Genomic DNA, 16061 nt, shown 5'->3' on the forward strand with positions numbered 1-16061 from the left:
TTTACCAAAACGTTTCTGTTACATCTGAAAGGTGCTCCAGACTGAACTTGGTTGTTATGGTGAAGCAATTTTAAGTCCAACTTCTTGTTTTCTTTGACGACTCATGGGTATTTAGACTCTCATAATGGTGATTATGAATGAATAATATTGGATTTATAGTTAACAAGGTTCATGGTACCTCCAGACCATATTCATTTTGGTAAAGAGAAGGACAAAGAAATTTGACAACTTGCTTTTCTGATTTATAATCATAATTGAGTCTTCTAAGGAAACATGCCCCACTTCTTTCTTTTCGCAAATTTGAAGTGAATTATACTCTGGTCAAATTGCACTTAATGCTTTTCTATTTCCACTCATATATGATTGTGAATTTGGTAGCCACGAAATAGCTTAAGTTCCCATATCCTAGTAAAAACAATATTGATCAGAATTTACATTCATATGCAACCTATACATATATGAAAATACAATTACAGTTTCCAATTTACAAAGCAACCGCTAAAAATGGGGTAAAAGGGATATGGATATAGATATAGAAGAATACCATATACAAAAGCATTGAAGGCAAGCATCAAACTTAGTACTCTTAGGACCGAAATTCTCCATTGTTCATCAGCTTATCCAGCACTACATTAAGATCCACTGACTGTCCTTTCTCAGTCATTTTCCTAACTGTTGCTCTCACCGTGTCCCTCCTGAATCCCATTGCTACAACATTGTCAATAATATCCTCAACCGGTATCCTGCTTCCAGTTCCACTGGAGCTAGTTGCACTCTCCACATCAGAAGCCATCGGCAGTGCACGCGGTAATATCTGGGCAGTTGGCAGTTGAGAGAAGTTGCTTCCACCAGATGGGACGGAAGAATATGGTAGAAGTTGTGAAGGCTTCATTCTTGAACTGCCATAGTGGGACTGGGAAGGTAATTCAGAGTAAGAATAACCATCATGCAAATTCGAATATCCACTTGGTTGCTTTCGATGGTAGTCTGAAGATGGACCCATGGAAGATTGATCGTGAATCCTGTGGATCGATCCCAAATTATTTTGTCTGCTAGGAGGAGCCAAGCCAGGTACATTGGAGGTTCCCTGGATGCTTGATGAGTAGCTTTGAGATGGCATTGGCATGTAAGGCATTTCTCCCAAGCTGTGAGGCATTGAATGTTGGGCTTGTGGATCAACAATGTTGGCTGGTGGAAGCGGTTCAGGCAACTGCTGCAATTGTGGTGCCGCTGAAATCTGCTGCACTGGTTGATATGGTTGATGAGATTGATGAGGCGTTGGTGGTGGTGGCTGTGATTGCTGAATTGGAGGCATAGGGTATTGTCGACGATGTGTGGACTCTGGATTACGCACAGGTTGTGAACAGTTAGATTCCAACTGTGAATGGTCCTGAGGTAATTGAGAAGGATACTGTGCTACTGTTGGTGTTGGAAGCAGATTCTGGTGAGACGGGATTGGGAGAACATTAGTATGAGGAGAAGGAAACTGCTGTACAGAAGGAACGGGAGTAGGATTTAATTGGTGGCTTTGCTGTGGCACAGATGATGTAACAACTTGAGATAAACTAGTCTTAACATTGCTGTTCTTGTTTTCTGATTGCTCATGACCTTTTAACATCTGCAAATTCGCAATTTGTAACTTAACCTCTGATATTTCTTGTTTATCTCTCAAATCCAGAACACCACATTGAACCTGTAAATTTTTTTCCACAGAAGATGAGTAAGCGTGTCAAAAGAGTTCCTATAATCATCAAATTTCCCTGTTCTCAAACAATGATAAGATTCACTATTTTCCTTTTTCTTCTGGAAAGATATTAGCCGTCCACAATTTTGAAATTATCAAGGAACTCCACAAGTGAGATCTGATTAAGACAGATATCTATGACTGTCACTTTCAATGGTCATGGTATTATTTTCATCATAACAAAAATACAAAATTAGCATATCGTACCAAATGAAACTGAGTAAATATATCAATGCTCTGAGACAAATCACAAATTGGCGAACATGTACCATATTTTTCCAGACAAATTTAGAGAGACATAAAGTGAGTTAAAGCCATTAGATTATAATTGATGCTATCCTGGCAATCTGTAAAACTAACACAAATATTAAAAGGTTGGCTCAGAATTAAAAACCAGATTTAAGTCCATTTATGCGAGGTTCCCTACACTTAGGATTCTTCATGGACAGATGATTGTGTTCAGTCTTTTGAACTTTTTTTATCAATTGTTTCCTAATACTTTAAAGTGGAATTTATTCTTAGTATATCAGTACAATAAGAGCAAAATGAAACTCCGTTAAAATGCAAACTATTTTCGGTTCTCTTTATTATGAAGGAGATAATTAAAAAACTATAGCAACTATGGAGGAACTGAAATGAAGAAATATACCTCTCTCAGAATATTCTCTAGCTCCCTCACTTTTCCTTCAGTCCTCCCGTATTGATACTTGGTGGAATCCTTCAAGTCTTCGACAGAATGCTCTATCTGTCGTGTTTTACTCTCAACTTGGCACAAGCGCATGCTTAAACCCTCCACAGCATGTAGCATGGTCTCAGTGTGGTCCTTAATTTTGCATTCAATCATAGAAATTAACGCTGAATCACCAAATGTTCCAATGCTCTTGCCACTAGCTTTCACAGGATCAATCTGAGAGTCACAAGGAAGCATTAACAACTAAAACTGTGCAAGCATCAATACACCAACATAAGTCAAGAAACTGAACTTGGTTCAGGGAGTCTCTTCTGCTAGCTAAATCCAGATTAAAAAACCAGCTCTCTAATTCAAATTACATTTTTTTTTTTAAGTAATAATAATCAAAAAACAAAACCCATATACCCATTTATGCAAAATTCAAGGATTTGATACAAATTCACCAAAGCACATAAACACGTTCATCAAATTGGTTATACATAATTTATTAGAAACTATGCAAATTCTAGAGTTTTCTTTGTTTTGATATTGAATTTTATTTAGGAATTTATAACTCAGGGTCTAGAATCGGGATTGGATGGAATTAATCACCTACAATCAATATTCAGCTTCCCCAACTATAGTTCCAAAATCTAAATCCAGCCATACTAAAATCAGCAAGAATGAATTTTTATTCAACAAAATAGAAAATTTCGCCAAAAAAAAATAAATAAATAAATAAAAAAAACCAATCTAAGAAATAAAGCACAAAGTGAAAGTGGAAGTAAGCGAGTGGGACGAAACCTCAGGTCTTATTGGGTAGAAACGGAAGGTGGAATCCAAATCATCTTCATGAGGGTATGAGAGTTCGGAGAAATCGTTGGAGTAGGATCGAGAAAGTTCCATGATCTGCTTATCCATGAAATCAGAGGATTTCATGTCGTGTAGGTGTCGGTGTGGGAGGGAGAATAATATTTTCCTACTGGATTTTCTGGTCTGATTTTCCTAGAATCCAAACGGAAAGAGAATATTTATAGCGAGAGAGAGACGATTAAATCATCGGAAATGTGAACTTTTGCAATTGAACCGCAGAGGGAGTTTTTTTGGCTCTTCTTCTGCCTTCCCTCAACCGCCGCACACTCCACGGTCTCTCTCACACACACACTGGATCCGATGCTGACCAAAATTACACGTGTTTGCTGCATGTGTTAGTATCATGAAAATTCCGTGATATTATCGGCTATTTAACTGCACACACATTCCAACTAAACCCTCTTAGCAAATAAATACAAATAAAACAAATTTCATTTGCTTAGGAAAAAATTATACTATGACGATTAGTTAACATGAAAAACATGTTTTGGTTTAAATTTTTTTTTTTTCCAAATTAATTTTGAAGCAACGAATTATTCTTTTCTCTTCTTTTTTTCCTTTTACTTTTTAGGTAAATTGACGGGTTATTCTTTGATTGACTCCTTTTTGAAAACAAAAATGCTTTTATTTACTTATTTCCTTTTTTGAAGGGTCCAGTACACTTTGGACTTTTAATTTTTTTTTCTTTATTTTATGGATTTTTTTTTTGTTTTTTTATTTTTTTATTTTTTAATGTTAGTTATAATTTATAGTTTGTATTTCAGCTAATTGAATGGAATTCCCAAAATGTTAGTTTTCTGTGAAAATTTGGCATTAAGGTTATACGATACAAATGAAACATCAAAATGAAGAAAAGAAGTTCAGTCTTGAATTCTACAAGAACACATTTTTATTTTTTTTTCAAAGAACTCTCCAAATGGAGATTCATCAACTCCATCACCCAAAATTTACATGTGAAAAAGTTAAATATGAGATTAAAAACAAAAAAAAAAAAAACTTTTTCTTTTCATTTTTTGTCATGGAGGGATACAAAACATTTCCCTTTGTAGTTTCAAAACATGTACTCAACCATTGATAATGATGAAGAATTAGGCCATGGAACTTGAACTGTGACCATCTTATCCTCATAACCAAATTTAACACCAACCCCATTAATGTTGCACTTCACCGGTTCTTCTGAAGCAAACACCTTCATCTCTCCACTTCCCTTAACTCCCATTTTTACCAAATTCTCATCCTCATCAAATTCTAATGACTGAATTGCACCCCCAGTGTTAAGCATATTCACTAATCCAATTGGAGCAAACTGAACCAATTTCTTGGCCAAGATTGTTACTGGAGAAACAGTGAGCAGCTCAAAAGTGAAAGGTTCAAGTGAAATCTCTACTTTATCTGTGGATTTCATTAGCTTCAGCTTCTTTTCTTGGAGCATATAGACAGCAAATATGTTTGTTCCTTTGATTTGAACTGGGTTTTTTCCATTGTTCCATTCAATGTCATTTGGGCTTGCCAAGCCGGTGACCAAGTGTGAGAATCGGGAAGCACTTTTGTTTCTTCTTGAGACAGGGCACCAACCTCCTCCTTGGCAATTAAACAGTCCCAAAACTCCTGTATGCTGTTCCATTTGAAAATAACTGGGTTAGAGACTTAGAATCCTCCATACAAACTCAGTGTCTCAATTTTGTCACAGAAAACAAAGTTCAGGAATCTTACTTTATTGAGGTTCCAAATCTTGAGCATTGTTTTCCCATCATGCAATGGGTCTTCAAATAAGCAATCTCTGGTAGGAAGTGCATAGTATTGGCATCTCAAGATAGACCCATCCGGCAAAACAAGGCTCTTGAGCAACTTGAAGTTGTGGTTTCCGACAGAGTCACTGATATAGATTGGTCCGCCAGAGATAGCCCGGGACGCGGCGTGGAAATCTGCACAAGGGTGAGTAGATTGGAACATGTCCCAATCTGGATGTATAAAGTTGCCCATCCAGAGGCTGTTATAGGCACAATGCACCATGTGACAACCTTGGAGCCAAAATGTTCCATTTGGGTCACCGGATGGATCCACACACCAAAAATCATCTCCTGCATTGGGTTGAAGATATTAGCTCTTTGTATTCGTCAGTTTTGGTGCGTGTTTTTGTGTATTGTGTATAAAAATTAATCACAAACATACCAACACGTCCAAGAGCTATTGCCTCTGTTCCAAGGAACATGAAATCATTGCAGTGCTCCATACTAGCAATAACTCCATTCCCTTTGAAATGTCTCTTTACAGAAGCAGTCAGTGCCTTGTAATAAGCTTTAGCTAGCTCAACTCGACCCCCAAATTCCTCCGAGAGCATCTCAAGCAACTAATAACAGAAAAAATAACATGCATTAAGCAGAGATTTCTCTGTTAGAATAATTAAGTGCTATCCCCCAACGTACCAAGTTTTAAGGCTTTAACAAAGAATGTACTAGAACTTCAACTGTAAGTTCTTATATTTGAAATTTTGGGCTGAGAAAACATAGACCCAGCAGAAGTTAAAGGCATAGTGACAAAATGAGACTGGGGCATGATGGAGTAGATTAGATTTGGGAATCATCAATTTTCTTTTTCTTTTCTTTTCTTTTTTTTTTTTTTTTTTGGGTTTAATGGAAGTTATCAAGTTAAGCCAGTGAAAACCCTCAGAAACAATATTTTTTCTTGGGAAGCTCCTTGTACTCACCTACAGAAACCAGCAGCGAACTCAAAGGTGGGGACACTTGTACAAGGACACAATATTTACTAGCGATTGGGAAACAAATTGCTTTTTAATCCTGCAATAAAGCACCAATTCCATCGCAGTTTTGTACACATTTGGGTTGTCTAAATACCGATTAAACAAATTAACTAAGGCCTAAGGGAAAGGGATATGCATCAATTACCCTTAATTAATTTCTTTGTTTGTCATCAGATTATTTACTGTTATACATGTTCCACATCATCATATTGAATTTCTTCTTCAAAAGTATTTTGATCTCAAATTCTCCATCTCTGACAAAAACTTTTAGTTTTACCATGTTGTTGGGTTCAACGTGATGATGTGATACATGTGTATTTTTCTATTTCTGAAGTCACTTTTTAATTAGCTCATACAAAAAGACACATCTAGACAAAAACATATTAATTATTAAAAAAGAGAAAGGAAAAGAAAAAGAAGAAGAAGATTTTGATATAGCCTTCTGGAGGAATGTCCAGAAAACTTAAAGCCAAAAGCGGTGCAAGTAAATCCAAAACTCCAAACAAGCCATAATACTCTAAAAGTATAAGCAAACGGTTTCTGAAAATGTCATTTTCTAAACATACGTAGACAAAAAGAAAGCTTTTGGAAAAAGAAAAACTTACGTGTATCACATCAACCTTGACACCATCGATCCCCACCGATTGGAGATGCGAATGAAGACCCTCGTACATCTCATGAACAAGATCCGGCGGAACCAACCCGACACCGTTATGGACAATTTTATCCACAGCTAGATCTTCCATAGTTTTCTTCAAACCCTGTGACAGCTTAGGAGTAATGACTTTAGACTCAGGCATACCAGGAACATTGGGTCTAATCCCACCCCAGTATCCACAAAGTGCATGCCAAACATAAACATACTTTATACTCTTAAACTCATCTTTCAAGTCTCTAACAAAGGCACTCATGCCCTTATCAGAGGCATTACTTTTTTTAGGACTTTCATAGTCCTTGAATTTGTGATTCTCTTCAAATTTTATAAGCCTGCAAGGCATTTGTTCTCCAGCGGCCGTTCGATCGATCCCGTGTTGATTATCAGAAAGTGGATCATCATCGTGACAAATGGATTGCCAACCATCATCAATCAAGACCATCCCTGGAGGACAACCACCTTCCACAAGGCCTTTAACACCTTCCCAAACACCATGAGGGTGTACCTTAAGATAGAATGCATCCCAAGTACACCAACCAAATTTGTCTACTATACCTGGTGGGTTTTTCTCTTCAAGAAGCCTGAAAGTCCCCAAATGAAATCTCACCACTCTCATAGCCTCTTTCACAAGCACATAGGGATCATCCCCAACATGCATGTACAGAGAGCTCCTGAAGCTGGACCCAGAAACAAGTGTGGACCCACTTTCCACGCAAATGTCCACGTTGTCTTCGACCCCATGTTGGAGTGAAGCTCTGAATGGTCCTTCAATGAGTGGAAGCAAGAGAACGTAAGGGCGTCCCAAGTCATTCTTCTCCAAGATCATCATCTGGGTTTCGTTTTCGACATCATTTCCACTATTTCCAATCCAGTGGGTAGTCCACCAGACTTTGAATCTGAATATGCTCATGAACTTAATGCCCTTGAGCTTGCCGATGGGAATCACGTGGCGGCTTTTGGGCTCGTCCACATCAAAGCCGACGAAGCTACCGACCAAGTTCTTGGTTTTGTCACAGGAAATGAAAGGTGAAGGAGTGGCTACTATGTTTGGAGGTACATCGGTGAGAATTGGATGGCCATTGGCGAGAAAGTTTGTTCCTTCTAAGGTTATGGACATGGGTATGTTGGTGTCTAAAGGCCCCATGATGTCAAGGGCTGCATTCTTGCTTAAGCTTGGAGCCATTGATGGAAAGCTCTGAAGCTTAACTAGAAAGACAAAGAAAACAGAGAAAGTGACCGACAGAGAGAGCTGGTTTGGTAGTTGTTGGATTGGTGATTAATACAAGCAGGTGGTGGACGACTTTATATAGGCAAAAACATATGTTCAAAGAGGAATCGTAGAATCTAGAACTGCAAAAGAGGTTTAAAGAAGAAAACTTAGGTCTTGGTTTTCCTTTAGAGGAACAGAGTAGAAATTGGGCGTTTTCAAATTTTGCTTTTCTTTCTTTAAGGACGGTTGAGTAATTTATGCATGGATTTTGGTAGGGGTATAAGGGTCTTTTCGTTTGGCTGTGTCTCAAGGTTAATTTTCCAAAAACATAAGACAACAATTAAGATTCTAATACGTAGTTTTCTGTCTTTGATGCGAAACAAAGTTTTTGTACTGTGTTTATGGATTTGTATTGTCGGCTGCGTTGCCTAGTGCTTTTTTTTCTTTTTGATAATGTGCTTTGCATTTTGCTTTTGTTTAAGATATTGTACTCAAAGAGTGATGAATGAGATGTATAGGAGAAGATTGTACATGATTTTAAGCTTCATTGGAGGACCAAATTTTATATAAAGAAAGATAAGGGGTCTATAATCGTTCAAAGTGATTCTAAATGGGTCTTGTCTTGGATAATTTTTTTTTTTCTTTATTCCTTTTTCTTTTATTTTCGTTATTTATAACTTTGGTCAGATTTATGGGCCATTCTTTGCTTTTCTAGATGTTTCTTTCATTTTCTTTACCCTTTCTTCTTAGCTTGATTCTCGGCAAGTTGCGAGATTTCCTCATTTATGATTTCTGTCATGCCATTTTATATTAAACTCCATTGTTATTATTTGGTATGTGCACCTACATTCCCAACAAATCTATCTACTTTCTCAAATTTAGCAGTAATCCTAAAGAAAGGACAATGAAATGAGGACAAATGTACATGTTATATATAATATCAAACCCCAATTTGGCTTCTTGTGACATTTTTATAATTTTCAATAATCACTACTAAGGAATAAAAAATAAAAAATAAAAGTGTAGAACTTTGTGGTAAATAAAGTTTGGAAACATTTAGTCGAAGAAAAACTTTGTTATGTATTTGGTATATAAATGATATGGTAAAGGTTTTAAATCATTCATGTCGTAATATTTATGCATCTTCTATATATATATATATATATATATATTTTGTAAGATTTATATGTTTTATTTATCATCATATGAGGTTATATATGATTATAAATGGTTAAATTTATATTATTGTGATGATTGGAAGAAATATGGGATGATATGGTCTAATTATTATATATAATACATTCTCTCTATTTTTTTTCTTTTATGATAAATATATGATACACTTAATTGTAATGGAATAAACGAAACCACAGTAACTTTTAATGTTAATTATGTATTTTGATTCAGATTAAATCTTATCTTCTAATTAATTTAAAAAATTTGTTATTTGTTATCATTATTATATAATTTTTAATTGGAATATTTAATTTAATTTTTTTTAATTTTAAAAATAAACATTTAATGATAATCATAACTTCATTAATAATTATTCATCAATAATAACAAATAATATATTTTTTTAATTTAACATTCACCGAAAGTTTTTTTTTTTCCACATAAAAAAAGGTTAGAATGCATTTTATTCTTTTTTCACTAATCATTGTGGAGAAAACTAATATAAATTGTAAAACATAGGAAGCTTGTTATTCTAAAAATCATAATATTGTTAAATATGGAGTCCACTTATATGTCTCACAGGAATTTCATATCAAATACAAATTTGGAACCCTGTTATTGCCAATGAAGGTAGATCATTATGCAAAATGTAGTTCCTGTGTTACAATTGTCAAACAGCATGAACAATAATATTATTATATGTCCAAGAAAAAGGAAAGTGTTTGTCGTTGTTGGCGCACATCCCCATATGGTAGGACCGATACTAGAAAACTCCAAGAAGGAAAGGAGTGTATTTTTATTTATTTATTTATTTTTTCTGCTCAGTGAAAACTTCAATCAAGGAGTTTTATATGGGGACTCTAGATTCTTCTAATCTAAGTGATTGTTTTTCTCAAGCATGGTCCCAAAGAAACTAACACCCAACCAATTAAATTCTCATATTAATACACTGTCATGTATCACATACTAATAAATTATTTTCACCGAACCAAAAGAAAAAGTATAACATACTAATAAATTATTGATATAGAGTTTTTTTTTTTTTTTTAACCATTAAAAATAAATCTAATTGAAAAGTGACGTGGGTAATAAGCTAATTGGTAAAAATGACAAACCTCATTCAACGTGTACGAATTACGTGTGTACTTTTTCTACGACAAAAAGAACAGACACCAAACAAAATTGTAAAGTTTATTGTGAGACACGTGGCATTGAATCAGAGAGTCTTTCATTTGGGAAGGACACCTCAGCCTACCCATTTTCCTTTCCATGCCACGTTTGTAGGTCAACCCTCCCCTCTTCCTCGTGCAGTCACCGCTGTCTAATCTTTGTGTCGTACCCAATTTTTACGCTTGGATTTCAGATTACTTTTTATTTTATTTATATATATTTTTTTTACTAATGAAAATCACATTGGCATCATCTCCATATTAAAACTCAGCCTTTCATTCTTTTTCAGTAGAGTTAGAATTTTTTTCAATTAATTATATTTTAAAAAATATTAAAATACGCTTTGCCTTTTTTGAACTATTATATTTTTTACACTTGACCATGTAAATTTTACCACAAATTATACCATTTTCACAAATGCATTTTATAAAATTAATCATAAATCACAACTAATAAAACTCAATTGAAAAGCCATTTTATTCTCTTTGATTTCATTTTTAACTAATATTTATAGTCTAATTTGACCAAATTTATTTTAAAAAAAATTAAAAATTGCATTGAAATGACAAAAAATAATATAGAAGGTAATATCATACTTTTTAAATGCTAAAATACATGAGGTGTGATGAAGCAGATAGCTCTAATGTGTTAGAACATTCTATTTGTCTTTATAAAAGCACGAGTTCAATTGTGAAAAGGACGATTTTGGGCAGTATGGTAAAAGGAAATAACCCAATCAAAGCCCGTTTATATCTAGTTGTGGGCCCTTAGTTGGTGTACAAAATGGGCCTTTAGTCCTAAAGAAAGAGGCCCGGATTTCCTAACCAAACTGTTTGGTAACTGAGAAAATTCGTATTAGAGCATCACCTGTGCTGTAATGTATGCACAGTGTAGCTCTGCGTTTTTGGGTATCTGAGACATGGAGCAAATGGCGGGTTCTCTGGAAACCGATTCGCAAAATTCTCTCAACGGTGATTGCTCATTTGTTTGGGACGACAACTCGAAGCTCTATTTCCATGCCAGGTTTTCCTTCTCTCTCTATGTGTGTCTATTTATACATAAATTGGTGCAAATTTTTATTATTTATTGTGGATTTTTGTTTTTTTGGTTTTTTTGGGTGTGAATTGGGAGCAGTAGTGGATTTTACCATGACCCAAACGCTGGTTGGTACTACAGTAGTCGAGATGGTCTTTATTACAAATTTGAAGATGGAAATTACGTGCTTCTTCACTCGGACAAGGTAAATTTTGCTTTTAGTTTTTCCTTCTTTTTTTTTTATATTTAATTTCTCGTCGATAATATAATCTAGAAAAGGTTTCTGCTTTCTCTGAAAAAACCCCATTTTTTTTTTTGTTTTTTGTTTTTGTTTGTGGGTGTCAGGATGACAAAACTGAAATATATGAGAACGAAGTGGCTGCTTCCGAGAATCACACTCAAGATGACCCATTTTTGGAACATGTAGATTGTGGCAAAGATGAGATCGAACCCAATGCTGGTGAGAGCCATCTAACTCTTCCTCGCATTAACTCTCTTGTCATGCTTATGTTTTATTGCTGTTGAGCCTTTGATAGACTGATAATACTTCTTGTTTATGGTTTCCAATATGTATTTCAAAACTATTAGTAATGCCTGTTGGAAATAAAACAAGTAGTACAATTGAATTACAATTACAAATACCAAACACCAAACAATAATAATAAGCTAATAAACACTTATTCAGAGTTTAAGATGGTTTGTTTAATTGGATCGAGGCATGCAAATGCGCTATCCTTAAAAAAGATACACCTCCTTTTGTACTGGATTGTCTAACAATCCTTTTACAAGATACAACGATCCTTCAGGAATATTGTGTGCAGCTAAGAATTCCCATGCACTCCTTAGAACACCTGTAATGCTCAAAAAAAAAAAAATATATATATACATATATATATAACAAAAATATATTTGATGATAGTACAATAGTTTTAGTAATAATAAGGAAATATAGAGGATTTGGGAGAAGAGTACTTTGAGAGAAGAAGAGAGAATAGTTAATTTTCTATTGTTATGTGTTTCTAAATGAGAAAGAAAGCTTCTGTTTATGGAGCTTGGAGTAAAAGTCTGTTATTGACTGGATGATTTTTGAGAATAAAAATACTGATTTTGTGTAACTTAATGACAACAAATATAAATGTTAGAAACCAACTTTTTTATTTTTTTTTAACGTTAGTAGACTAATATATACTTTACTAGTAAATAAAATAGGAAGCTGACTTTCACTAAATAACCAAATATATGTTAGATAGTACTATTTTATAGGAACTAATATACTAACTAAGTCTCAATCCATCTAAACAATTGATTTATAACGTTAAAAACAACTTAAACTTAGTCTTCCAGTACAACCCTTCTTCATATAATATATAACTAAATAATATTAATAATTCTTAAATCAATTATAACAATGCCAAAATAGCAAATGGAATGTCATGTTATACCACATTATCATCTCTTCATCACAGGGCATTTGCACCAGGAGTGTTCAGTTGGTTATATTCACTTAATGGATTGAAATTCCTACTAAATTCTACTACTATTGAGCATTGGTAATCTTGAACATCGGAAATGGTGTTCTCTTCTTATGTTCTGATACTTCTGTTAACAGGAAACACAGAGTGCAGTACCGGTAATGAACCTGAAAATCTTCCTCCTCCGTCAGAGTGGTAAGCAGGGTCTCTCACTGCTATTTTTTAAGTCCTTACTGTGGAATATTTTTCTTAGATGTAGTTTTTGGCTGTTTTGTAGGTTAGAAGATACACTAATTGATCTTTATTTGTCTGGCTACTCCGACCCAGCAGTCAATGCTGCTGCTGATGTAACATTCCCCTTGAAAACAGATGAGGTGGATTCCTATCCAGCTGAAGGTCTGTCCCACATTCTTCTGTTCATCTTTGGATAAAGGTTGATATGGCTGCAACATGGCCTAAATGGGTTTCTTTGGTTGAGCTCCAGTGAACACTGATACTTACGAGCTGGAAGAAGGAGAATGGATTCCAGAAGACTATCATGAATATGATGTAACTAACTCAACTGAAAATGTAGCAGATGAAGGTATTGCTGCTGCACTAAAGCTAATAATTGACCAATGGATATCCATATCTCTTCTAGTTATGATCATGAGCTTTACTGTTTTGTTTCTATTTAATGAAACATGTTTCTGTACATTAATAATGATTACATGTATATTTCAAGAATATAACTGTAAGCAATTTGTAGATACCTATCTCCTCCAATAATCCTCTCTGAAGTCAATAGCCTTCCTTTTGACGACAATTGAAATCAATCCCCAATGGATAATTTTAGTCAATCTTTACAATCTTCAGGTCCTGTGCCAATAATAATTGAATATGGTGGTTCACCAACCATACAGATATGGACTGATACATGATAAGACGGCCTATTGCACAGGTGATTCATGGGATGAAGAGAATTGGAGAGCTCAGTATGGTCAAGTCATTAATTCTTCAGAAGAGCCAACTCTGGAGGTTCCTTGCACGGATTTATGGGACTGGACAATGGTCACAAAGCCCAGAAAGGATGGAAAAGGTGTGATTGCAAAGCTTGTTGGCAGACTGATGAAGAGGTCTTCTAAGCTTCATCCGTCAATGCCTTCTGGTGGTGGTCTTTTAAGAACTGCTCCAATATGTGAAGCACATCTTGATCTGGTACGAGTGACAACAGGTTTGAATTATCCTCATTCATTGCACAATTTGAACTATCCTTGCTGCATGCTTACATCTAAATTACATATTTGGGTTGCAGTTAGGTGCAAACAGTTATTATTTTCTGCTTCTTTCTTGAATATACTTTGGATATATGTCTGGTATGGTTAATAATTCAACTCCGGCTATCTGTAACTTTTTCTTGTTAGGGCAAGTTTATAAGTTGCGGAGTCCTAGTGCAAAATTCTTAGCTTCCTTGTCAGCTTATGATTCTTCAAACCCAACCAAAGATTGGGGATTTCCTGAACTATCAGTTCACAGACAATCATTCCCCATCTCTAAATCCAGTGGAAAAACGGAATCAAAATCTGCAGATGGAGTCTCAGACAGCTGTCTGCCTTCTCTTCCTAATCAAGGCCCCACAGTTGAAAAGGTAAATTCGATACATAACATACATGACAACATAAAATTACAGTAGTTACAAGATGAATATTCTATTTTGGAAGAAAGATTCAATTTCAACTAAAGCTCTGAATTCGCCTTGGACATACCAATTCCAAATAGCAGTCTCCTTGGAATGCTAATGTGTAATAGGATATTAGATGCTGGGAAATTGTTAATTACAATTAACCTTAGCTTTTGTTTGAACTTTTTCTTACTGTTGGGTGTTTCACATTTTTTATCTAGTCTTTCCTGGCTTAAAAAAAAGGTTAGTCTACCACCCATTCAATTCTGATTTTGAGTCGTGCAAAGCTGACTAGGATTTTGAGCAATATTGCGTTTGCGTTTAAAAGGCATACAGATATCATCTAGCCTAGGCATATATGTTTCTGTTCCATGTAATTGATCTAATGGGTCTAATGATTCTTATAACAACCTGAATTTGTGTTTCTTATGATTTGTTTCTTTTGAAATGCCAGCGTAGAAGCAACACATATAGGGATAGAGCTGCTGAGAGAAGAGCCTTGCACGGTGGGTTTGGTGTGGGTCCAGGACAAAAGAATTCCATAGTCCGTGATGATGATTCAACTTCATCATCTGTTCCTGAGTCTACAGAGGAAGCTGCAGCTGAGGCTTTGAACATATCATTTGGATCTGGCAGTTATGCTAGAAGAATCCTAAAAAGCATGGGCTGGAAAGAGGTATTTATTTTGTCACTATATCAGAGATCCTCCAGTTAATTATGTTTATAAAAGCGTTGAAATAAAATATTCAGTTTAACTGTTTATGATATAATCATATTGCAAACAATATCAATTGCTTTTGCTATAGATATTCCAAAATTTCTTGAAATGATGGTTGAAAATAGATTGCTGCAGCACAGAACCATATGGTGGCCTGTTTCTTCTTCTTCTTCATCATTTTTTTTTCCCCCGAATTAGCTTGAATACTTGTAATCAAAATGGTGCTTTATCTTTCAATTAAATGGCTGAAGTTAAATTATGGGCATTTTCTGGGACATGTATACTTTTGTTTTAGCGATTGCCAATTGGTAATCTCTCCTATTTTTTTATCTTGGCATTTGTGTGCAGGGGGAGGCACTTGGCAAGACTACAAAAGGCTTGCTTGAACCAATTCAGGCCGAAGGTAACATTGGGAGTGCTGGACTGGGGTGGCCTCAAGGAAGATCCAAGCAGAGGAAGGTCTAACCCTTCCATTCTCTACAAGCACATACACAATAATCCTTTTTTTTTTTTTTTTTTTCATTTCCCCTCTTTGTAGTATAGTTGTGACCGAGCTTCAATAAGTAAATATGTTTTAGCGTGTCCATATCTCCTAGCTGTTGTGTATGTATTATTTGAGTTAAAAAAGCTTTGGCCCCTGTTTTTTTGGTCCTCCCATTCTACATATTGAAAATTTAATAAATTGGCATATTCTTGGCAACAGAAGCGTTAAACTGGATGATCCTCGTTTCAAACGGCCAGTAGGCTTTTAATGAGATCATCCAAATGGATTTACCCTCAATTTACAGTGTCTTGACGGTTCAAACAGCCAGTAGAGGCTTCTTAATATGCCATGGAATATGATATTTCAACTGGAAAAATATGCCCAAGGGAGGAGGGGGGAAAAAAAAGCATAAAAATGAGAGGAAAAAAACCAT

At 35.2% G+C, this 16061-nt stretch overlaps 3 protein-coding genes across 3 annotated transcripts; 1 reads left to right on the top strand and 2 right to left on the bottom strand.

Moving 5' to 3' along the window:
• Positions 1–403: 403 nt before the first annotated feature.
• LOC107418420 (transcriptional regulator DEF1) lies at positions 404–3624 on the bottom strand. The gene is made up of 3 exons (XM_016027118.4): positions 3219–3624; positions 2394–2651; positions 404–1693 (listed from the first exon to the last, which is right to left on the bottom strand). The coding sequence occupies exons 1-3, from the start codon at positions 3351–3353 to the stop codon at positions 587–589; spliced, it is 1500 nt and encodes a 499-aa protein (XP_015882604.2). The 5' UTR covers positions 3354–3624; the 3' UTR covers positions 404–586.
• A 522-nt stretch (positions 3625–4146) lies between these two features.
• On the bottom strand, positions 4147–8513 carry LOC107418415 (galactinol--sucrose galactosyltransferase). The gene is made up of 4 exons (XM_016027113.4): positions 6654–8513; positions 5460–5637; positions 5001–5368; positions 4147–4902 (listed from the first exon to the last, which is right to left on the bottom strand). Exons 1-4 carry the CDS (start codon positions 7884–7886, stop codon positions 4339–4341), a joined length of 2343 nt encoding a protein of 780 aa, XP_015882599.1. The 5' UTR covers positions 7887–8513; the 3' UTR covers positions 4147–4338.
• Positions 8514–11098: 2585 nt separating this feature from the next.
• Positions 11099–15796, top strand: LOC107418433 (SUPPRESSOR OF ABI3-5). Its single transcript, XM_016027133.4, has 10 exons — positions 11099–11282; positions 11394–11499; positions 11640–11754; positions 12904–12961; positions 13044–13162; positions 13251–13349; positions 13707–13979; positions 14170–14393; positions 14881–15102; positions 15493–15796. Exons 1-10 carry the CDS (start codon positions 11179–11181, stop codon positions 15607–15609), a joined length of 1437 nt encoding a protein of 478 aa, XP_015882619.3. The 5' UTR covers positions 11099–11178; the 3' UTR covers positions 15610–15796.
• The last annotated feature ends 265 nt before the right edge of the window (positions 15797–16061 follow it).

The sequence above is a fragment of the Ziziphus jujuba genome, chromosome 2 (genome assembly GCF_031755915.1).
Source record: "Ziziphus jujuba cultivar Dongzao chromosome 2, ASM3175591v1".
In the NCBI taxonomy this organism is placed as follows: Eukaryota; Viridiplantae; Streptophyta; class Magnoliopsida; order Rosales; family Rhamnaceae; genus Ziziphus; species Ziziphus jujuba.

Excerpts from the sequence above, each read along its gene's own strand:
- LOC107418420 (XM_016027118.4), bottom strand. The coding sequence starts at position 3,353 with ATGAAATCCTCTGATTTCATGGATAAGCAGATCATGGAACTTTCTCGA. Across the intron at positions 2,652-3,218 it reads TCTACCCAATAAGACCTGAG|ATTGATCCTGTGAAAGCTAG; the intron begins GTTTCGTCCCAC and ends TGTGACTCTCAG. Across the intron at positions 1,694-2,393 it reads TAGAGAATATTCTGAGAGAG|GTTCAATGTGGTGTTCTGGA; the intron begins GTATATTTCTTC and ends AAAAATTTACAG.
- LOC107418415 (XM_016027113.4), bottom strand. The coding sequence starts at position 7,886 with ATGGCTCCAAGCTTAAGCAAGAATGCAGCCCTTGACATCATGGGGCCT. Across the intron at positions 5,638-6,653 it reads TCAAGGTTGATGTGATACAC|TTGCTTGAGATGCTCTCGGA; the intron begins GTAAGTTTTTCT and ends TTCTGTTATTAG. Across the intron at positions 5,369-5,459 it reads AATAGCTCTTGGACGTGTTG|GAGATGATTTTTGGTGTGTG; the intron begins GTATGTTTGTGA and ends AACCCAATGCAG.
- LOC107418433 (XM_016027133.4), top strand. The coding sequence starts at position 11,179 with ATGGAGCAAATGGCGGGTTCTCTGGAAACCGATTCGCAAAATTCTCTC. Across the intron at positions 11,283-11,393 it reads AAGCTCTATTTCCATGCCAG|TAGTGGATTTTACCATGACC; the intron begins GTTTTCCTTCTC and ends AATTGGGAGCAG. Across the intron at positions 13,163-13,250 it reads GGATTCCTATCCAGCTGAAG|TGAACACTGATACTTACGAG; the intron begins GTCTGTCCCACA and ends GTTGAGCTCCAG.